General features: G+C 59.4%; 4 protein-coding genes across 11 annotated transcripts; all 4 read left to right on the plus strand.

The window, feature by feature from the left end:
* Positions 1-8,177: 8,177 nt before the first annotated feature.
* S100A3 (S100 calcium binding protein A3) lies at positions 8,178-9,324 on the plus strand. The gene is made up of 2 exons (XM_004780389.2): positions 8,178-8,578; positions 8,988-9,324. Exons 1-2 carry the CDS (start codon positions 8,438-8,440, stop codon positions 9,150-9,152), a joined length of 306 nt encoding a protein of 101 aa, XP_004780446.1. The 5' UTR covers positions 8,178-8,437; the 3' UTR covers positions 9,153-9,324.
* Positions 9,325-11,231: 1,907 nt separating this feature from the next.
* Positions 11,232-13,416, plus strand: S100A4 (S100 calcium binding protein A4). Of its 4 annotated transcripts, none has more exons than XM_004780390.3 (3): positions 11,232-11,324; positions 12,235-12,390; positions 13,133-13,416. In XM_004780390.3, the coding sequence occupies exons 2-3, from the start codon at positions 12,250-12,252 to the stop codon at positions 13,295-13,297; spliced, it is 306 nt and encodes a 101-aa protein (XP_004780447.1). In that variant the 5' UTR covers positions 11,232-11,324; positions 12,235-12,249; the 3' UTR covers positions 13,298-13,416. The 4 variants fall into 4 exon arrangements, with proteins under 4 accessions (XP_004780447.1, XP_004780448.1, XP_004780449.1 ...); XM_004780391.3 differs by having other exon boundaries at positions 11,258-11,364; XM_004780392.3 differs by having other exon boundaries at positions 11,276-11,364; positions 12,271-12,390.
* Positions 13,417-15,304: 1,888 nt separating this feature from the next.
* On the plus strand, positions 15,305-18,398 carry S100A5 (S100 calcium binding protein A5). Of its 4 annotated transcripts, none has more exons than XM_013049939.2 (3): positions 15,305-15,364; positions 16,441-16,587; positions 18,210-18,398. In XM_013049939.2, the coding sequence occupies exons 2-3, from the start codon at positions 16,450-16,452 to the stop codon at positions 18,351-18,353; spliced, it is 282 nt and encodes a 93-aa protein (XP_012905393.1). In that variant the 5' UTR covers positions 15,305-15,364; positions 16,441-16,449; the 3' UTR covers positions 18,354-18,398. The 4 variants fall into 4 exon arrangements, with proteins under 4 accessions (XP_012905393.1, XP_012905392.1, XP_012905391.1 ...); XM_013049938.2 differs by lacking the exon at positions 15,305-15,364 and adding an exon at positions 15,929-16,150; XM_013049937.2 differs by lacking the exon at positions 15,305-15,364 and having other exon boundaries at positions 16,176-16,587; positions 18,213-18,398.
* Positions 18,387-20,580, plus strand: S100A6 (S100 calcium binding protein A6). Of its 2 annotated transcripts, none has more exons than XM_013049940.2 (3): positions 18,387-18,477; positions 19,904-20,062; positions 20,344-20,580. In XM_013049940.2, the coding sequence occupies exons 2-3, from the start codon at positions 19,925-19,927 to the stop codon at positions 20,476-20,478; spliced, it is 273 nt and encodes a 90-aa protein (XP_012905394.1). In that variant the 5' UTR covers positions 18,387-18,477; positions 19,904-19,924; the 3' UTR covers positions 20,479-20,580. The 2 variants fall into 2 exon arrangements, with proteins under 2 accessions (XP_012905394.1, XP_004780450.1); XM_004780393.3 differs by lacking the exon at positions 18,387-18,477 and adding an exon at positions 19,428-19,563.
* Positions 20,581-20,930: the final 350 nt, after the last annotated feature.

Raw genomic sequence — 20,930 nt, forward strand, 5'->3', positions numbered from 1 at the left:
GGGTCATCAGAAGAAGTAGGCACTTTCAGTGTTCAGTCTAAACATCTCAGCTGGGTCCACGAGTTCATTCGGTAGTCCTATTTTCCTATTGCCATGGACCGAAATGCTCCCAGTCTTTCCATGAACACATGCTAGGGCTCATCTTTTATTTCTTTCTTTCTTCTCTCTCTTTTTTAAAGATTTTATTTATTTATTTGACAGAGAGAGAGAGAGCGAGAGAGCGAGCACAAGCAGGGGGAGCAGCAGAGGGAGAGGGAGAAGCAGACTCCCTGCTGAATAGATGTGGGACTCAATTCCAGGACCCCAGGATCATGACCTGAGCTGAAGCAGACGCTCAACCAACAGAGTCTTCCAGGTGTCCCTAGGGGTCACCTTTTCTTCAGCCTTCGGTAACAATTTCCTCACTGCCCTCCAGATTATTACTGCTAACCCCTTTGAGGTCCTTCTAGCTTTCACTTATTACCTGGTCCCAAAGCCAATGGCACCTGCCTGGTTTCTGTAGCAGCAGCATTCCCTCTCTTGCAAGGAACCAGCTTGCACTAACTTTCTAAACCTTTCCTACCACTTCCTCTATCACAGCATTTAGGATTTGCTTTGGCCGGCATCCCAAGATACATCAAAGGACAGTTCCACCGAATATTTTGTTATTTCATAGCAAGGGTCCTTGGCTTTCTGGCTGGGACGTATCTCTCTGTCTTCCCTCCTGCACTGGCCAATTGTTTGTTTCAGATTCTTTTACTTGAGGACTCCATGTTCAGATGTAAAATTCTCTACCAGTCTAGCATGGATTCAGCTGTGAGGTGCAGGTAAGGTTATTTCCATGGTGTTTAATTGTCTTACATAACAAGACGTCTGAGATGGGCAGTTTAGCGTTGGTTTAGGGGCGCAGAGATGCCGTACCACTCAGTGTCTTTTCTGTGCTTTTTTGCTCTGTAACCTATAGTGTATATGCTTTTCCCCTCGTGCATGTTGCTTCATGATCACAAGATGGCCGCTGTACCTTCCAGATTTCACTGTTCATGTTCCAGTCTGGAAGGTGCAAAAAGCCTTCTCTCAGACTTTGCCTTTTTATTATGGCAATAATTGTAACAATTATAATTATTATTATGTTATTAAAAAGTACTCTCTCTAGGGATTTCTTGCATCTCTTTGGTTTTAGAGATGTAGTATGGCTAGTCAAGCTGCAACCAGGGATTTTTTTTTTTTAAGATTTTATTTATTTATTTGACAGATCACAAGTAGGTAGAGAGTAGGCAGAGAGAGAGAGAGAGGGGAGGAAGCAAGCTCCCCGCTGAGCAGAGAGCTCAGACCTGAGATCATGACCTGAGCCAAAGGCAGAGGCTTTAACCCACTGAGCCACCCAGGCGCCCCTGCAACCAGGGATTTTTACCTGAGTATGTTGAGACATTGAAAGAAAAAAATTTTTTAAAGATTCTATTTATTTAGAGAGAGAGAGACGGCATGAGCACGCGCGTGTGTGGGAGCAGCTGGGGAAGCAGAGGCAGAGGGAGAGGGACCAGCAGAGCCTAGGGCGGGGCTCGATCTCAGGATCCTGAAATCAGGACCTGAGCTGAGACCAAGAGCTGGGCCCTCAACCTGCTGAGTCACCCTGGCATCCCAAGAATGAGTTTCAGTAACAAGGAAAGAGGGGATAGGCAATAGACACTCTTGGGCACTGTTATGCCCCAATAATGGGTCCGTGATTAAAGGAGCAAGACTGATACAAAGTGAAGGTCAAGCAAAGCTTTATTTCGTGCCAAGCGTCGAGAATCTAACCTAACGTTTGGGGCCACACCTCTTACAAGAGAGGGCGACCCTTCTCTGTTTCACAGATTAGCTTTTAAGGGCTAAGGGCAAAGGCCATGTGGTCGGGCCTGGCCGATGAGATTGTAACACACAGAAGAAACTCCACAGTGATGCTAGGTGACCAACTGAGTTACAATGTACCCTAGTAGACATTGGATTTAGACATTTAATTTAGCCTATCACACCTTGGTTAGGATTGGTGCCCAAAAGGCTCCCAAAGGGCGGGGCCCATACTGCTTGGGAACCAGGGAGACAGTATGCATCCCCCCCACTGATCGGATGTCTCCACCTGGCCTGACCTACCTTTGTGTCTGGGCTTTGTTACCTGAAGCTGGTTTCCGGACTCGTCTCCAAGTAAATCCCCTGGGGGAAGGGGAGCAGGGACAGTTTTTAATTAGGTCCTTACAGGCACGGTGCCTCAGAACTAGAGACTAGAGCTGCCCAGAGATGGATGGTACCCCAGCGCCAAGGTGCCCAGTCAACATGCGTGTTCTCATTGTTCTGCTGAATGGCGCATCTGGGGCGGGGGCGGCAACCAGGCTGGCCCAGCAATGAGGGAAACCCATCTCCTTAACATCCCGGAGGGGACAGAGCCAGGAGAAGAGGGTCAGGAAGTGATGGTTGTTCGTAGGTGGGCTCCGGGAGTGCAAGAGGAAGAATAGGAATGACTCGGCTCCCAGAGTGCAGGAGGCAAAAGGATGTACGCCCAGGTCACGTCTCCATAGGTAATCCAATACCTATGCAGGAGACAGATCAAAGACTACCCCCCCCAATTCCCTCCCAGCGCGACTCCCCCTACTCTGCTTTCCAGAGTCGAGGAACCTCGCAACTTTCTTGGCTCTCCTTCCCTTGAGCCCTGAAACTTCGCCAGAGAGTGCCTTTAATAAATCATGCCTTGCGCCTACCTCGCCTGGTGTTGTCTTTATCTCGCCTATAAAACCTTACAGTGGTCACAGCAATTACCGTGCCCAGGGCAGCTCTCACGGAGCCTGTGTGTCTCTTGGCCTCTGGGCTCCCTGGAGATGAGGAAATGGGAGGAGCAGTGTGACCATTCCTGGACGTCTTCTGGCGGGGCTCTCTGCTGGGCCTGTGGCAGCACAGTCTCCCAGAATCCCCGCGATTTGAGGACCGGTGTGCTGGTGGTCACTGCACGTCACAGACAAGGAGGCAGGGGCTGGGAGAGGTTGGGAAATGTAAGGAAACACCTCACATCTAAGACGTGGGATATGGAGGAACAGTCCGGGACTTCCTCCTCTTCCTCAGTCACCTCCAAAGCCGCAAGCTCTGTGGGAAGGAGAGGGGACCCCGGGGAGCCCAGTCAGATGTTCTTGGTGCCCAGATGAATCCAGGGGAGACCCGGCCCATTCGATGGCAGTCTGCACGCGCGCAGTGGGTCCTGGCTTCTGCGGGAGCACAGTTTCCCACTCCTGGATTCTGTGGGCTGGTGGAGACTGGCCTCAGCTGGCTAGGGCTGAATGGGGCTAACTTTTTAAAAACAATATTTTATATATTTTGTTTATTTATTTGTCAGAGACAGGGAAAGGGCACAAGCAGGGGGAGCAGTGAAGGGAGAAGGAGAAGCTCCCTGACGAGCAGGGCGCCCGATGTGGGACTTGATCCCGGGACCCAGTGATCATGACCTGAGCTGAAGGCAGACGCCCAACAGACTGAGCCCCCCAGGTGCCCCTAAATGGGGCTGATTCCTTATCCTTCTGGGCATTTGACAGACTGACGGACACCAGACGTCCCTAGCAGGTTGTAATGGTCCTGCCACAAAGTCTCTGCTGAGGCAGAGGGTGGAAAAGTCCAGAAAATGGCACCATTCAAAGGTGCCTGGGCCTGGTTGCTTCCTCCGTCCTCCTGGAGTGGGGGCTGGGAGGCCCTGCCCAGGACAGTCACCCCTCCCGTCAGGGTCGGGACCTACGTTCCCTTGGCTTTTGCTCTTCAGGGTCTACCCCTGGACCAGGACAGTCACCCCTCCCGTCAGGGTCGGGACCTACGTTCCCTTGGCTTTTGCTCTTCAGGGTCTACCCCTGGAAGCCTTTTAACCCTCCAGGAAAAGAGATACTGACATCCAAGTTGGCTTCTGAGACAGGGGAAGGACTGAACGAGGCCCCTGTGCTCCTGTCTTCAGGTCACATGTGCTCCCCACTGACTCACTGATCCCACCTGGGAAATGGGCACAACTGGCTTGGCTGTCAAAAGAGGTAGTATTCTACGCTCCACAGGCGTAGTTCAGACCCTCTTCCCAGCAAAGGCCTCCGTGGCTCCAGCCCCAGTAATCAAATCCCCCCTCATCACCTCCCCTTATGGGGCTTAGATGGTGAGACAGAAGGTGGGTCCGTCTGACAGCAGTTCGCCAGCCCCATGGGGCTGTGGGATTGGGGGTGCTCTCCCTGACCCGTGAGCTCAGGTCCTTTCGGAGCAAGCACAGGAATGTGGCGGTGTTCTAGGACACGCTTGTTTCTCCCTGAGGTGCAGAGCCCCATGCTGACCTTCAGAGGGCAACACAGCTTCCCAGGAGCCTTTCAAAGCCCTGGGGGTGACAACGGGGCGGCAGAGAGGAGGGGCAGAAAGGAGGTGGGGGTGGGAGGCAAAGGGCAGTCGGTGCCGCAGGGAGTCCGGCCAAGCAGATCCGTCCGCTCCCACGCTGGCACCCACAGGCCAGGGAGAGACCCTCACCTTCCAGGTGGGCTGCCTACCTCGGCGGCTGGCTGTGGCGCTGGCAGCTGGGCAGCGAGGGGGAGAGCCTGCGGGTACGGAAGTAAGGGACGCGGAGGACAGCGGGCGCGGGAAAGGAGGCGGTGGCCCCCCTTGGGCCTCGGACGGTGGTCTCTGGGAGCACTGCGGGAGGGGCTCAGGGTCAGCAGGAAATGACTGGGTGAGGAGGGCCTTGTCCCTCCTCCTACTGCCCTTCCGGCCTGCACGAGGGCTCTCAGGGGGCCGGAACAGTGAGGGGCGCAGAGCCCCTTCCCACGGGGGTTCTGACCCACTCTGGAGCGAGGAAATGAAGGCCCAAACCAGGCGAAGGGCAAGTCCGAGGTCAGGTGGCAAGAGGGTGGTGGGGCCGGCGGGGACCTCCGGTGAAGGGCTCTTTCCACAGGGGCCCTCCCACCCCAAAGTGCCGTCTGTCCTGGGCGAGCTCCTGCCCCTGCCCCGGAGGGATGCTGGGGCCTCTGAGACCACACAGGCACATGCAGCGCCCGCCGGCCACCAGCCTCCTTCCCTTGGCCCTGCACTATGGCTCTTGCTGGCCTGCCGCTGGCCTGGCATTCTCCCACTCGTCACCACTGTGTCCCCCACTAGGTTGTCAGTCTGTGCAGAGCCGGGCCTGGGGTGTTTTACTTATGACTGTGCCCACAGTGCCTTGGACAGGTGCCTTTAAATGACACGTGAGGTGCCTGGGGGGCTCTGTCAGTACAGCGGCCGCCTTTGGCTCAGGTCATGATCTTGGGATCCTGGGATTGAGTCCTGCGTCAGGCTCCCTGCTCAGCGGGAACGCTGCTTCTCCCTCTCCAGCCTGCTTCTCCCCCTGCTTGTGCTCCCTCTTTCTCCCTCTGTCAAATAAATTCACAAGATCCTTCAAAGAAAAATGAAGATAGGAACGACAAATGGCTCTCGGGTGGCCACTTGTTTGTTGAGCGACCCCGGACAGGGACCTGCCTCTCAGCGGACATGTGTGCCCTTACTGTGGGCCCGATGTCATCTGTCTGTGAGCTTTATATGTATTAACCCCTCCAAGCCCACAGCCGTCCTCGGAAGTGGTCACCATTATTAGCCCTAATCACAGACCTTGAGGGAAGGGAAGGCAGGAGGGTGGGGTGACCTGTGGCCGGGGGTTGGGGGGAGGCTAGGAGCAGAACTGTGTGGTCACAGGGACAGGTGTTTGGCCTAGAAGGGAGGCAACTGCTGGGGCCCCTTCTGTCCCCTCCTCCTTGTAACCTTGCCTATAAAACAGGGCTAATCATGGTTCTCCCTTCCCTACCCACCCCTGCTCATTCCCCTCCCCCACAGGGGCTGAGTCCCCATGGAGATGATGCAGGACAAAGTCTGGGTGCAGAGGAAGGGCTGGGGTCAGGGCAGCCTGAGCTCTCCAGCTGCCTCCACCAGCAAGAGGCTTCCTCTGAGGCCTGGGCACTGACCTCCCCATCCGTTTCCCACACACTCTCCTGGGTCTTAGGTTCTCCTGCTCTGAAATGGGGAAGGGGGCATGAGAGACAGACTAGAGTCATAGTGATACAGAGGGCCTGTTCCCACTAAAAACAACAAGTGCTGGACAGAACTGAAAAGCATGTTTCAAAGCAATGAGGAGCTCACAGGGCAGTAAGGAGTGAGGAGACCACAATCTAAGTGAAACCAACTCCAGGAGCTGAGCCACGCTCCAGGGCCCCTCACATCCTGAGAGCACTGGCTGAGCCGAGCCAGGGTGTCTGTGGTTAGGGAGATGGGAGCTGCAGCCCAGGGCTCACTGAGGAGGGGAGACAAGGGGGACAGCCTCCATAATGCTGGGACCCCAAAGGGCTACATACTCCGGCTGAGAGCCAGAGGAGACCCAGGCCCCATCCCATCAGACCTCAAGGAACAGACCTGGGGGCTGCACACACAGGGGAGCCTGCAGGGTCTGAGCCCACTCACAGTGCTTAGGGCCGTGGGCCGTGGGCCGCAGAGAGGTCAGCCTGACTGGGAAGGGCCCCTGGGAGCAGCTTGCCTTCCTCTTAGCCTTCTAGACACCGTGCAGATGGTCTCCTCAGGGGAGAGAGCAGGCCACAGCCCAAAGTGACAAAGAACCACTGGCCTGGTCATGCAGGGAGGCTGTCTCAGGCCTCCGTGTTCTCTCTTGCAAATGGGGCTGAGCCGACACTCTCCAGGATCCCCTCTGGCACAGGGATTCTCTGGGGGCGAAGCTCTGTGTGCTTCTAGAGTGAAGAAGGGGGCTGGATGGGATGGATAAGCCTCCTCCAGAGGCTAGAAGGGGAAGCGGGTGTGTTGGGCCCTGTTCCCAGCTCTGGGGGTGGGCAATAAGGGGGTTGTGTCTGTGGCCCCAAATGGCCCTTTGATGTATGCATGGGTGGGTGGCCCTAGGGGACCATAATAAGGGCCACCAGGGAAGGAGGCAGGGGAGCCCCTGGGGACACCCTCAGCTTGACCTACTTGGGCCCTCATAATTGCCCCCTTCCTTCGCTGGGGGACTACAAATAGGGACGCCCTGTCTCTAGCCTCCCACAGCTGAAACCATCACTGGTGGTGAGTGCCAGCTGCTTGGGTTCCGCCCTGGATTGGGAGCCGGGCCTGGGGGCAGAGGGTCGGGCACTGCAGGTACTGGCCAGGCGCCGGAAGTCAGCTCTGGTGGGCTCAGCGGTCCTCGGTTACAGTGAAGGGCTGTCTGGAAGTTTGGGTTAAGGGTGTGCAGTGTGGAGGTCTGGCAGGGGTGGGGGTCTCACCAGAGGGTTTCCTTCAAGCTCCAGGCACCCAACTTCTGAAAAAGCCCCCTGGGGTGGTGCCAGCCAGGCCGGCAGGAGCCCCCAAGGGCCGCCGAGCACCAATGAGGTTCCCTAGTCCCTGTGCATGTGGCCCTTTCCTCTGCGGGTAGCACAGACTCCCAGCTCCACCGCTGGGCTGTCACAGAGACCGTTGGCCGAGCGTTGCCCCAGCTCTGCCGGCGGGGGCATTCTGTTCCGTATGGCCCAGCAGAGGGGCACCTGGGAGAGTCCCTCGCAGCCCGGGCTCCTTGCGGCACACTCCTGTCCCCTGGGGGAGCAAGGCCCTAGGTTCACCAGGGATTAGCAGGGCCTTCCCAGCTGCTTCAGGGGTCCCCAGGCTGGAGGCATCCTCCCAGAGGTGGTAGGGTTGGGGGAGATGGGCACTTCCAGGAAAGCCTGCCCTTCTGAGAAAAGGGGTGTTCCTGTGCAAAACCTTCTGGCTCAAGACCCCAGGGGGCAGGGAGACAGCTTCAGGTGGGGCAAATCACTGACCCGCGAACCTCTGAGCTGGCTCCCTCTGTGGACTGCCGGTTTGGGTCCCTGAGCAGGCCTGAGAGGTGGAATGAAGCCCAGTTTACAGGTAGGGCCCCAGCACCCCAGTGTCAGGGGCTCATCTGAGGTTGTGTGGCTGGCCTGATGCACAGGGGGTCCCAGGCAGAGTTCAGGGAAGCAGGGATGAGTGAGGGTGGTGGTGAGGTGCTGGGGTTGCTCTCAGACTGGACCCCTCCCTGAGAAGCCCAGCTCCTCCAAGGGCCTGAGGAGGGGGGGCATGGGGCAAGTATCTCCTTGGGCAATTTCCTGTGGGTCTGGAGGCTTTATCTCTTGGTGGGGCACCGTGGGCCTGAACCCTTCCTGGGTGTCAGGGCCGAGAGAAGGAGACAGCCAGGGAGTCCTCAAGGATCCCCAGTGTGGGGGTGCAGTTGGGGGGGGTGGGATGCTCTCTGAGGAGTTTGCCCTGATGGTAGGGAAAGAAGACTTCTGTCCCGGAAAATGACATTGGGGTCATAGGGAGAGAAATTAGAAGAGGCTGGAGTGGTCAGGGCCGGGCTGCTCGGAGGAGGGAAGCAGCAGGGGTGTGTGGGAGCGGTCCCTGTCCTAGGCATGGCTGGGCCTCCGGCTGCATCTCACCTCCGTGTCCTCTGACAGGGAGGATGGCCAGGCCTCTGGAACAGGCGGTGGCTGCCATCGTGTGTACCTTCCAGGAGTATTCGGGGCGCGGCGGGAACAAGCACAGGCTCTGCCAGGGGGAGCTCAAGGAGCTGCTGCAGAAGGAGCTGCCCACCTGGACCCCGGTGAGCTCCTGGGGGGGCCAGTGTGTGGGAGGCACTGCCTGGACGGCGGAGAGAGCCCTGGGGACCGTCTCGGAGCAAGTGGGGCAGGGGTGAGGCTGTGAGGAGGCGAGCGGATGCGGCAGGGGTCCCAGGGCCCCGGCTGTGAGGGGACAGAGCATGGCCACACCTGCTGCCTGGCAGGCGGTGGGAGGACGCGAGGGCGCACTGGGCAGCACCCTGCACGCAGCGAGCCGTGGGACCTGAGAAGGGCGGTTGTGGGGTGCGGACGCGGGCAGATGGCAGAGCTGGAGGCTAAGGCTTGTCCCCCAGGGCCGTGGGAGGCAGGGAGGCCGGTCAGGAGGGGAAGGTGGGTTGGGCATGCACCCCTGCCTCAGCCTGACGCTCCCCCTCCGCCCCCCCCCCCCCGCAGATGGAGCTGCGGGAGTGTGACTACCATCAGTTCATGAGCGTCCTGGACACCAACAAGGACCAGGAGGTGGACTTCGGGGAGTTCGTGCGCGCCCTGGCCTGCCTGTGCACCTACTGCCATGACTACTTCAAGGACTGTCCCCCCGAGCCCCCCTGCCCCCAGTAGGCTCCGCTCCCACAGGCGCCTGACACGAGGCCCAGGCCGGGCTGACCCAGGGGGCTAGAGGTGGGTGGGGACCTCCCCAGAGTCCCAGCTGAAAAGCCCCAGAGCTCCGCCTCCCCCTGTGGCTGCACATGGATGAGGTCCTGACCCCGGAGGGCCCACTTCACGCCTAATAAAGAACTGGTGTCCCCAGATTGCCTCTCGGACTCTTGGGCTTGTGGGGGGTGGGGGGCAGAGTCCTCACTCCTCTCCAACTTTTGTGGGGCTTTTGAGCTGTAGGGCACGAGGCTGCGAGTGAGTCAGCCTAGCGGAAGCACGGAGGGGGGTCCTTCTGAGGACAAGGTCCAGGAGGCTGTGGGGTGTCTGTCTTTCTCTCTCTGAGGCCTTTGAAGCAGCAACTCCCCTGGGCTGTCAAGGAGAGCGCCAGGGCAGCCCCAGATTCCCTCGGGTTGGTGCTCAGGCCTCGGCAAGGCTGTTCTGAGGAGGAGGGTTGGGGAGCAGGGGTGGGGCAGACTTGTGGGCTTGGGTGTGGGAGCCCAGAGAGCAGAGCTAATAGGATTGGGGTGTTTGAGGTCTGACTAGGGTATGGCTGTTGGCCAGGGAGGGGTGCCCAAGGGAGGGGACACCTTGAGACAGACCCCATCCCTGAAACTATAACCTGCTGAGGGCCTTAGCTCCCTACTCCTGATCCTCAGTAAAGCTGAGTTCATACCCCACTCTGAGAAGGTGACCCTTCCCCATTTCATGCCATTTCTCCTCTAACTTTCCACCCCAACCTGTGTTCTTCATTTTAATACTATCCCAACTCTAGGTACCCCATCCTGATAGCCTCCCTCTCCCCTGTCCTCTGGGTACCTGCTGTCCATCCCTGAGCCCCACACTTGACTCCTACTCCCTACTCCATCACTACTGCATCCGGGACCTTTGTCCACTGATGTGCCTGGGGTGGTCCTAGCATCACCTTTGGGTGTTGGTCTGTTCCTCTTCCAGACTCCCCTCCTGCCCTGGACCTCACTCAACATGGCAGAGTGCCCTTGAAGGAGGGGAGAAGGGCAGCAAGAGCTTCCTGGGGCCCCTTCCTTAGTGCCTGGGCAGCCACATTTCCAGGGCGCCGCTTCCAGTCGGCGACGAGAGAATTTAGGCACAAACAAGTCAGCTGCAAGAGACTGGGAGCAGGGGACAACAGTCGAAAAGGACGGCTGCCCTGAGCCACTCCACAGTCTCCCTTTTATTGGATAGAAAACAGTAGCCAACAGTAGGACTGAGGAAGGTCAAACGTTAATGCCGTCTTGCAGACAAGCAAGGAGGAGCAAACTTAGAGTTAACCAAGCACATGCAAAGGACTCATCCAGCTATCAACGAGCACTTCTGGGAAGAGAAAGAGCGAGAACGGAAAAGGGAGGCAGGCGGTTTTCGTTCCGCCCTGAGCCTACCCGGCGTTCCCGGGTGCTCGGCTTCCCTGAAGCAGGCGGCCTTCCGCCCTGAGCGAGCCGGGCATCCCCAGCTGCCCAGCTTCACGGTCGTACATCGTCCTTCTCCCCAGAGACCTGTTGCCAGTATATGTGTTTCTGAAGGCCGTATCTAAATGTGCTTGGTAACTAGTAAAATCCTCCAGGGGTTACAGTTTAAGTAACAAATTGTTCCGAGGGGCAGCAGCACAGAGCAATTTTTTTTTTTCAAGATTTTATAGTATTCTATTTTTTAAGTAGGCTCCCTGCCCAACGTGGGTCTTGAACCCACAGTCCGGAGATTAAGAGCAGGGTGCTCTACCAGCCAAGCCAGCCGCGCGCACTCACCTGCCTTGTCTCCCCTTTTCTGGTTGCGCCGCAGGACAACCTCGTCCTGGCCCTCCTGCCCCCCCACCCCCATACCCAGGGCACAGGCTTCCTCCGGCTCCTGAAAATTCAGGTTGAGCTGAGCCCACAGTGCAGTGCCCGCCCCATGGAGACCCCGGGCTGTGTGGGTCTCCCATTGTGCAATGTGCCTACCCAGGGCAGGAAGCTGGGTTCCCAGCCGGGCTGGCGGAGGGGCCCACAGGAGGATGGACTCTCACTCTTCCCCAACCCCTGCTATGGGCAGGGCCTGGCCAGGGTATAAATAGGACAGGCCGCTGGGTTTTCCCCACGCTTCTCCCCTCACACTCTGCCTCCTCATCTCTTCTTCCCTCTTGGCCTGGTAGGTCGTGGTCTCCTGACCGGCACACAAGCGTGTCAGGGTGAGGCTGGGGTCAGGCTCCGGGCAGAGGGAGGAGTGGCTGGTGGGGGCCAGATATGCTCACGGGGTCCAGTGTGAGATTGTGATGTGGAGGCCCTGGAGTGGGGTGTGTGTGAGTGAGTGTGTGTGTGTATGTGTGTGTGCGTGAGCATACACACACCTGGCTGCCTATGTGTGCAAGAGAAAAACCCAAGAACAGGATGTGTGCAGGGCCTGGATCCGATCTAGCTGGTGGCACTGGGATGCTGGGCTTTGCACGTGCTGTTGCTGGAGTGTGTGTCGGTGTGTGTGTGACCTGTGGGTCTGCACATTGGCTGCTGTTTGCTGGGTTGCAAGGGCCTGTGTGTGCACACTCGGGTGTGGGAAGCAAACTGAAGTCAACTGGCCTTTTGTCTGCTTGTGTCCTGTGGGCGTCTGCTCTGCACCCTGCAGGGAGCTGGCCACACCGCACCCGCCCTGCATCCCTGCCTCTGCCCCCTTGCCCGGCCCCTCCCTACTCCAGGGCTGGGCCTCTGGTTTTTTCCGCTGTGGGCCCCTGGGCAGGCCTCCAGCAGCCCCGGGAGGGGGAGAATGGGGCAGGGTGTGGCCGCTGTGGTCGTGGGAGTACTGGTGGGGTGTGGGGGGGGGAGTGGGGGAGGCCCAGCCTGAGTGAGGCTGCCCGCAATCCGGAGCCTGGGCCAGGCCAGGCCAGGCCAGCCCGGACAGCGGCCTGAAGCACACGCTTCCCGCTAGGAGCCGCGTCCCACCTCTCTGGGTCCCCCTCTGGTGGGAGCAGAATCTCATCAAGTGGCCCCTGAGGGCTGGGAGTGGGGTGGGGCATTCTGAGGGTGGGGCTGGAGAAGACAAGGTTGTCTCTGGGACTCATCCTCAGATCCTGAGTACCACCATGGCATTCCCCCTGGAGCAGGCTCTGGATGTGATGGTGTCCACCTTCCACAAGTACTCGGGCAAGGAGGGTGACAAATTCAAGCTCAACAGGTCAGAGCTAAAGGAGCTGCTGACCCAGGAGCTGCCCAGCTTCTTGGGGGTGAGTGGCTACTGCCTGGGAGTACGCCCCTGTGTGCTCCCCTCTCCACGGGGAAGGGGCAGGGCCTGGTGGGGCACCAGCCTGTGGGCAGAGCCGTAGCTACCGTCCCTGGGATGCATCTGTCCCTGGGATGGGGACGTCCAAGCAGAGGGCCTGATTCGGAACACAGTGGGCACCCGCCACTCACTTCCGGGAGCCCAGCAGGAGGAGGGCTGGGACCCACAGGGTTAGGGTGCAGGCCAGACCCCGCCACAGGCTTTGCACAACTTAACTAAAGGGGAACAGACATTCAGAGCGGCTAAGCAACTTCCAAGGTCATGAAAGTGCAAAGCTGAGATCCACAAACCGGGACGTTTGTCATCAGTCCGGCAACGGATAATTTTGGAGTCTCTGTGGGTGTGAAGCCACAGTTGAGGAGACACGTGTCCACGCCCCTGAGCATTCCCAGTGCCCGATTATACCAGACTCTGTGCAGTTTGCATGTTACCTTCGTGACCACTGTTTAGCTGCATTCTTGGAACAACCTTGGGGGGCGACGTGGTGGTCCCTTCTCCAGCTGCGTGCACGTCCCCTTGGGGTGAACTTCTGTGGACCCCGCTTAGCCCCTGAGAGCAGGGGTTCTAAAGCGGGGCCCCCAGGGCGAGGCTGTGCCTTCCTGAGCTCCCGTCTGGAGATGGGAAATGGCTCTAGTCTTTGCTGCATGCCAGAACGTGTGGTTCTGCTTGTTGCCTCTTCCCTGCAGAAGAAGATGGATGAGGCTGCCTTCCAGAAGCTCATGAGCAACCTGGACAGCAATAAGGACAACGAGGTGGACTTCCAGGAGTACTGCGTCTTCCTGTCCTGCGCTGCCATGATGTGCAATGAGTTCTTCGAGGGGTTCCCCGATAAGCAGCCCCGGAAGAAGTGAAGGCCCCTCTGGGGGTGGGGGTATCCTACCTGTTGGCAGAGGGCACCGGGCCTCACCCCGGCCCTGCCAGATGTGTGTACGATGTGACCAAGTTCAATAAAGAGTCTTAGAAGCTTTGAGGTTGATGGTCTGAGAGGCTCTGGGGCTGTGGTGAGGGCTGAGGGACGGGTCCCGGTGGGCAGCACAGGCGGTGGACAGCGGTTCCGTGGTGAGCAGACTAGCGGGGGGGGGGCAGGGGTGAGTGGAAGACTGTGTGTGTGCATGATGGAGCTGGCTGATGGCGCCCAGGGCAGGGCAAAGAACCCCCAAAGGCTTGGAGCGCCCCGGCTGTGGGGTCTTTGCCAGCAGACTGGCCCCTCCCACCTCAGCCTCTGGAGAGACGGAAGGTCACATCTGCTCTTGGCTGGGGCCTGGAATGGAGTTTGGGCGCCCTGGGGCAAGGAGCTGAATCACGAGGGCCCTGCCCTGTGGGCCCCTTCCAGCGCCCTAGTTTCCAGCCCAGGGATGGGTGAATCCCTCCTGTCCGTGGTTAGGCCAGGGAGGCCATGTGGAAGGAGACCACCGCATTGCAGCAGCCCGAGAATGTCACCAGCGAGGCTGGGAGGAGGGCTGTTAGCAGTCAGGGTCGTGGTCCCTCAGAGAGGGACAAAAGGACCCCAAAAGGGAGAGCGAGGATGGTAGCTGGGGTCGGAGGGAGGGAGGGGGTGGGAGGCGGCCCTAATTTTGGAGATGAAATTCCAGACACGAGATCTGATCAATGGAACTGAGATTTTTCTTCCCCCAGAAAACACCAGGCCTGATGTCGTGTCTCATCAGGTTACAGGCTGATGGGTGATGGACGTTCTCCTGCAGGCCGGGCCTGGGGTTGCGGGGCCTTCCTTGCAAGCTTTCTCCTCTCATTACAGCCTGTTTTTCTCTCCAGTGTCAGAGCAGTGGGGCAGGTGACTCAGATGTTCCCCCGAGTGTGACTGCAGAGGCCTGGCTAGGATTTTGGTCCAGGAAAAAGCCTGCCTCCTCCCCTTCTGCCAGGGCCTGGCCGCCCATCTTCTAAGGGAGTGCCCTCCCCCGGGGATGTTCCTGCATCACTCGCGCCTCGGAAACTCCCGTTGCTCAGCGACCAGTCCCTGCTGCCTCCCTCTCTCTCTCTCTCTCTCCTAGCCAGCCCAGGTCAGGGCGGAGCGGGGCAGAGGGGGCGCAGGGCGGAGGGTCCAGGCCTGGTGGGGATGCTGTGGCCACAGGTGCCGTCTGACTCAGCTCCGTTCTCATACTTTAACCGTTTGGTGGTAGAAGTGTCTCTGCTCTGATTCAGGCCACTCTCCCGCCCCTGCTCCATTCCATCCTGCCCTGAGGTCATCTGGGCCTACCCTTCCTGGACCCCTTCCATGTCGCTGATTCCCAGGCCGCTGTTCCACGTCTATGACAACTCTTTCCCATGAAGAGGAGCGAGGCATCTTAGGCTTCGACTCCATGCTTGCTAATGACCTTGACCTTGACTTCCACGCCCTCAGCAGGGAACATCTTTTCTCGTGGATTCCCATCTCAAGTTGTGTTTGCTCTGTTCCCCGTGTGGACCGGAGGCGCAGTGTGGAGAGGGTGTGAGGAGGGTGTGAGGGGGGTGTGAGGAGGCTGTGAGGAGGCTGTGAGGAGGCTGTGAGGAGGGTGTGAGGAGGCTGTGAGGAGGGTGTGAGAAGGCTGTGAGGAGGTGCCCTGTGTTGGGCCACGTTTCCCTCCTTTTCCCAGGGCTCCTGGTTTCTCCTCCACCCCTGTAGTCCCATCAGATTGAGTGCTGGTTGGGAAAATAAAGCTTCTGGAACTGAAGATGTGTGTGCCTCAATGAGCTCAACATGCCCCCTTCCGCTCTGTTGGGAAACAAGGAAGGCAAGACTGGCAGAGGGGTTTCTCCCCAGCCCTGTCCCAGGAGGCTCTGACCTGGGCCTTCTCAGGTCCCTCTCCTCATTGGCTCTCCCTCCTCTGGTTTCCTGGGGACCAGAGCAAGGGAACAAAAGCAGGGAGTGGTGGGAGGGAGACTTGTTTGTGCTGTGTGGTTGTCTGTTGGCGCCTTCCCTGGTGAGTCCTTCCTACTCACCTTCCTGCTCATCTGTGCGGTGGGGCAAGTGGGGCGGTGAGGCCAGACCACGACAGCCTTGGGGACCACCACCAAGGAAGGCCTGGCATGCTGGGCAGACATGGGCTCAGGAAGGAGGGCGGAGTGTGGAGCAGGGCTTATCGGAGTTTCTGGGGAAGGGGCTCTGGGTATGCAGTTGCACTCAGAAGAGCTGGGGTGCTGTCCCTGACGCCCAGAGGCCCTCCCCTCCCCTGTGCTCATGGCTGAATCTTCTGGAGTGTGAGGGGGCATGATGCTGAGGTTTTGGGGTGGCGAGAGGTGAATGACAGATCCAGCTCAAGAATCACTAGGTGGGCTTTGGGCGAAGGTGAAAGCCAGCTGCTTCTTCCTTCTTGCTCTGGACTCTACACAGATTGACCTGGAGCCCCCAGGTTTCTTGGGTGTTGTCCCCCTCCTAAGTCATAGGAGTGGCCTCTTCCTTGGGTAGGTGTGGCCATGCTAAAGGACCTGGAGGGTCACGTTCACACCCAGCCTCTGGATCCTGCCCTCAGAGGAGTCCTGGAGATAGGCCCTCCCCTCCTAGTGCTGGTTGTGTGCAGGTCTGTGGGCCAGAGACTGAGACCAGCGGGACAGGTCCAGCAAACTCTGCCCTGTTTCCTGCTGAGATCTTAGCTCCCAGGTCCAGCTCCAGCCCCCCTCTGAAGCCTGGACTGTCTTTGCCTTGTCCTCTACCTCCGTAATGGGACACTTCGCACGCTCCGGTGATTCAGGCGCCCGGGCACAGGAAGGTGACTGGGGCGAGACAGCCTCTGGGGAGTGACTGCCCGAGGTCAATGGGCCAGGGGACCTTTCTTGGCTCCTTCGTCTGCCACCATTTCATCTCGCGGGGAGGTCATCTGCCCCTAGAGCCCTTTTTCAGCATCTCCTAAGCAGGGGCATGTGTCGGCTCCTATAGGGGCTGGAGGGTCTCGTGGTTCTGGCTATTCCTTGTTTGCCTTGGGGCTGGACTAGCGATGGGGGAAGCAGCAGGTCTGGCTTTCCGGGAATGGTGGTTCTTCCCTCCCCCTTCACCCTCCAGAGCTCACTGATGGAGACACCTCTTGAGAAGGCCCTGACCACTATGGTCACCACTTTCCATAAATATTCGGGGAGAGAAGGCAGCAAACTGACCCTGAGCAGGAGGGAACTAAAGGAGCTGATCAGGAAGGAGCTGTGTCTTGGAGAGGTAGGTGACTCTTGCCCCAGCCCAAAGCCTGAGTTCTCCCACACCACGGGGGAGGAAGAGAACAGAAGAAGCACCACACCACTGTAGGGGTGCCCCTTCTGTGAGGTAGGATGCCCCAGCTCTGCATCTGTAGAGCACCAGCAGAGGGGACACGCACCAGTGCTCTGCTCTCCCAGTACTCAGCCTGGAGTAGGGTGACCAATGGGACTGACAGAGACTAAGGAAGAAGGTGGACATCTTGGGCCAACAGGTGCACGGCCTCCGTGATGGGAGGTGAGTTGGGTCTCCCTGGGAAGGAGGCAGGGCCGCGTCCAGAGGGTGAATTCCAGCCTGCGCCAAGGCCTAGAGGTCGGGGAGCCTTGTGTGTTGAGGCCGGGCGCACGGAGCCATTGAAGAGCCTGTGTGAGGAATCGTGGGGGACAAGGCCCCAGGGTGCCCAGCTCGAGCTGTGCGAGGCTCGAGGGCCGGGCCTCTGCCTGTGGGTCCCGTACAGCCAGGGCTCTCAGCTGGCACCGACACGGGAACAAAAAGTGTCCTGCTCGTTTGGGAACACAAGGATGGAAGGAGACAGACTGCTTCTCGCCAGATGGAGAAGGGGGGAGGTGGCTGACCGAGGGGAAAGCCTATGAGGAAATGAGATTGTTTTTACAGCTCGAAAAAACAGAGGCTCAGAAACATTATCCAACTGGTCCAAAGACACCTAGCTAGTAAGAGGTCGAGTCCTTCCTTCTTTCTTGAAAATCTAGTCCTGGGGCCTCTCCAGTCACATTGTGAACCCTGGTGCGCCTCCCTCGGGCAGCGGACAGGAGCAGGTGTGGGTTTCACGAAGCTTGCCCTCCGGCTTTCCCGCCAGGCTCTCCGCATCCTGAAGTTAACGAGGGCAAAAGGAGGGGTGGCGGGTCCCCAGGGGTTAATTACAGAGCACAGAGGGCCTGGGGAATGCTGGGGCAAGGACCATGTCACAGAGAAGCTGTTTCCATCTCCATTTGTCCTGACGTGTGTCTCCTGTGGAAAAGTGGGAACTGCGGGCAGTGAAGAGGGGAGGGCAGAACTCTCCTGTGTTTTCTTCCTGTCTCACCTGAGGGCCATGTTTCATCCTCTCTGTGGAGCTGGTCTGGGAGAGCAGGGGAGAGCAGGGGACAGACAGAACATGGCTGAGCCCCGGCCTCATCTCCACACAGCTGAGCAGCAAGCTGTCCCAGAAGGGAAGGCCGCGGTGGCTTCTGGGCTCTGACACGTGGCTTTCGTGGCATGCTGTCTGGGTCAGGTCTCAGCTACCCTCTGCAGGGACAGAAGACCTCTGATCATGCTCAGTGCCACACAGTCTCCAAGGCATTTCTGTTGGACGCTGTATAACGTCCAGACCACTATTTTCCTGGATGGTGGGAAGTGCTGTGGAAAGGGGCGGTTGGGCCGGCTTCCCTAGGGACAATTGCTTGGATTCAAGGTGTGTCACCGCATGGCGCCGGGCCCGGTGCTGGGTGTGCGCTGGGGGCTGAGACCGTCCGTGTTGGGGACTCAGCTGAGAGTCACCCTGAGGCTGTCTTCCCCGGTTGTGGTGGCGCCCTGCGGTGGTGATGCAGGGCTATTTGGGGTCGCTGACCTGTCCCTTTCCCTTGAAGAAGATGAAGGAGACCAGCATTGATGACCTGATGAAGAGCTTGGACAAGAACAGTGACCAGGAAATCGACTTCAAGGAGTACTCGGTGTTCCTCACCACACTGTGCATGGCCTACAACGACTTCTTCCTGGAGGACAGGAAATGACCAGGGCTCAGCCCCTCCCCCTGGTCTCCGCAGTCTCTCTCACAGCTCCCCTCTGGCCACTTGCCCTCGCCTCCCTTCTGGATGGACCCTGCTTCCGCCTTCCCTTCCAGCACGGCAAATAAAGGTTTTCCATTCCTGGCTGGTTTTGAGGATGTCTTGTCCCCCTTGCCTAGGGGTGGTGGTGGGGGCGGGGCACGGGAGAACGCCTCCTCGAGTGGGCTGAGGGCCTCCGGGATTTAGGGTCCTGGGCTTCGTCCCTTCCTCGGTGTGGATGTCACTGAACTTCCTGGGCTTAGTTTTGCCCTTCCGGAAAATGGGGCAGTTGGGCCAGGCTTTCCCCTGCCTCGCAGAGAAAGCTAAGAGGAAGCGCTCTGACAGGGCAGAGGAGGTGCGGGCGCTGGGGGAGGCTCTCGAGGGCGGCGGTGGACAAGCCAGTCTGAGGCCACGGGAGGCCTCCTCGCCAGCCTCCTTTCCCCACTTCCCCCGGAGAGGGGGGCTAGCCCGCCCCGCCCCACCCCAGTCCTCTGTGGGGTCCGGGGCTTCCGGCTGTCTTCACTCCCCTCTGCGGCTCGGGAGAGGGTCTGGAAACCGTTTCCACCGGAGCGTACGGAGCTCCGGAGGGCGCAGCGCGCACACCGCCGGGCAGGAGGCCGCGGGCGGAATTCCAGGCTGGGGTGTGGGGCGGGGGAGGGGGCGAGCGGGGGAGGGGACGGGCTGCGCCGGGGAGGGAGGGTTGTGAGTTGTGAGGGTGGCGGTAGGAATTCGTTTTTGCGGAGGGGTGGGTGTTCCAGATGTCCCTTGAATCCCAGGTTACAGACCACTGGCCGCTCCCCCTCCATCCGGGGTTGTCCCCAAACACCCTCTAGGGAGCCCCCCCGCCCCCGCCGTGGGCCGGGGAGCTGGCCGGGAGCTCGGTGTCCCTGGCTGGCAACGGTCTCCCCTGGGATCCCCGTTCCGTGCCGGGAACCGGAACAGCCCGAGGCTGGCGCCCTGCGGGCCTGGACCGGGCGGGCCTGAGGGCGGCGCGGAGGGCGCGGTGGGGCTGGCCCGGGGTGTGGGGGGGGGGTTGGCTCCGGGAGGCGGCGGCGGCGGGGGGGTGCTCGGGGCGGGGTTAGGGGGGGCTCTGACTCGCCCGGCCTCCGCCCCGCGGCCGCTAAAAGGCGCGCTGGCCGCCGCCCTGCGGGTCCGCGGACGCTCTCCCGGCCGAGCGGTGAGTCCTCGAGGGCCCGCCCGCCCTGGGGTGAATCGGCCCCGGGCGGCAGGTGGCTCCCCCGAGTGCACCCCGGGCTGCGGGAGGGTGTGTGCCGGGTGTGCGGTCCCCCTCCTCCTCCCCGACCTCTGGAGCCCCCGTGGCTGGCTCTCGGCCGTGGTCCGGCTGCTGCTTGGCCACCTCTCTCCTCTGGGCCTTCGGGTCTGCCTCTCCCTCCCACCAAGCCCCGAGCCGACTCCCGCTGGTGACACCGGTGCGGTGCGGCTGGGGACAGAGCTCTAGGGAATGTGAATGTGGGCGGGTGGGGCCCTTCGGCACTGACCAGCCTTTCCGCCCCCAGCTCTGAGCCCAGCGCCCAGCCATGGCGTGCCCCCTGGACCAGGCCATTGGCCTCCTCGTGGCTATCTTCCATAAGTACTCGGGCAGGGAAGGCGATAAGAGCACTCTGAGCAAGAAGGAGCTGAAGGAGCTGATCCAGAAGGAGCTCACCATCGGCGCGGTGAGTAAGGCCGCTCCCCGGCCCTTCGGGAAGCAGGGTGAGGAGAGGGAGGGACCAGGTGCATCTGACGCTCAGTTACCCATATTCTGGGGCCCGAGCCCACACAGCTTCCTGGGACCACGGGTCAGTTCCCAGCGGAGCCTAGCGGAGCAATAAAGCCAATGTCTTTGACGAGGAGAGCGCAGGGTCCCCTGTCTGAGGGAGGGCTGCCTGGAGGGAGCAAGGGAGAGAATCAGAGGTTCTCATCACATTGAGTCTGGATTTCCCTTCTGACACGTTAGAAGCTGCAGGATGCTGACATTGCAAAGCTCATGGAGGACCTGGACCGGAACAAGGACCAGGTGGTGAACTTCCAGGAATATGTCACCTTTCTGGGGGCCTTGGCTTTGATCTACAATGACGCCCTCAAGGGCTGAAAACATATCAGGAGGTGGAGACACCCTCGAGCGGGCCTGCCTAAGTCAAATACTGAAATACTGTGGTGGATAACTGTTCAATAAATATCATTTTTTGGTCAAGTCTGCCTCCGTGTCCTGGCTTCCTAGTGATTTCTGTTCCCTCCTCTTACTGGTGCTGTGCCAGCCATCAGAGTTTGCTCATGGTCACCTCATGGCCCCACACCTGGGGCCACCCTGACTGCTGCTAGCCTGTAAGGTGACTGCAGGCAAATTAGAAAAGGGTCTCGCCCTGGACGAAGGCTTCTTAAGGAAGGCTCACGTGGTTCCCAGGAAAGAGGGTTCTGGAATGTGGGTGGGGAAGGAAATGATGCCCAAGCCAGGCTGTGATGGTCCAGAGTGGGGCAGAGATAGTCCTGGTGATGTAATTTTTGAATGTTGTTGAGGATGGCGAAGGCTGGAGCCAACGGCCA

Source organism: Mustela putorius, unplaced genomic scaffold (genome assembly GCF_011764305.1).
Source record: "Mustela putorius furo isolate JIRA1106 unplaced genomic scaffold, ASM1176430v1.1 tig00000997_pilon_pilon_pilon, whole genome shotgun sequence".
Taxonomy (NCBI): Eukaryota; Metazoa; Chordata; class Mammalia; order Carnivora; family Mustelidae; genus Mustela; species Mustela putorius.

Bases quoted from the DNA above. Each gene is read 5' to 3' on its own strand.
- S100A6 (XM_013049940.2), top strand. From the start codon at position 19,925: ATGGCGTGCCCCCTGGACCAGGCCATTGGCCTCCTCGTGGCTATCTTC. The intron at 20,063-20,343 runs GTGAGTAAGGCC...CTGACACGTTAG, and splicing joins AGGAGCTCACCATCGGCGCG to AAGCTGCAGGATGCTGACAT.
- S100A4 (XM_004780390.3), top strand. From the start codon at position 12,250: ATGGCATTCCCCCTGGAGCAGGCTCTGGATGTGATGGTGTCCACCTTC. The intron at 12,391-13,132 runs GTGAGTGGCTAC...TCTTCCCTGCAG, and splicing joins AGCTGCCCAGCTTCTTGGGG to AAGAAGATGGATGAGGCTGC.
- S100A5 (XM_004780394.3), top strand. From the start codon at position 16,408: ATGGTGGTTCTTCCCTCCCCCTTCACCCTCCAGAGCTCACTGATGGAG. The intron at 16,588-18,209 runs GTAGGTGACTCT...TTTCCCTTGAAG, and splicing joins AGGAGCTGTGTCTTGGAGAG to AAGATGAAGGAGACCAGCAT.
- S100A3 (XM_004780389.2), top strand. From the start codon at position 8,438: ATGGCCAGGCCTCTGGAACAGGCGGTGGCTGCCATCGTGTGTACCTTC. The intron at 8,579-8,987 runs GTGAGCTCCTGG...CCCCCCCCGCAG, and splicing joins AGCTGCCCACCTGGACCCCG to ATGGAGCTGCGGGAGTGTGA.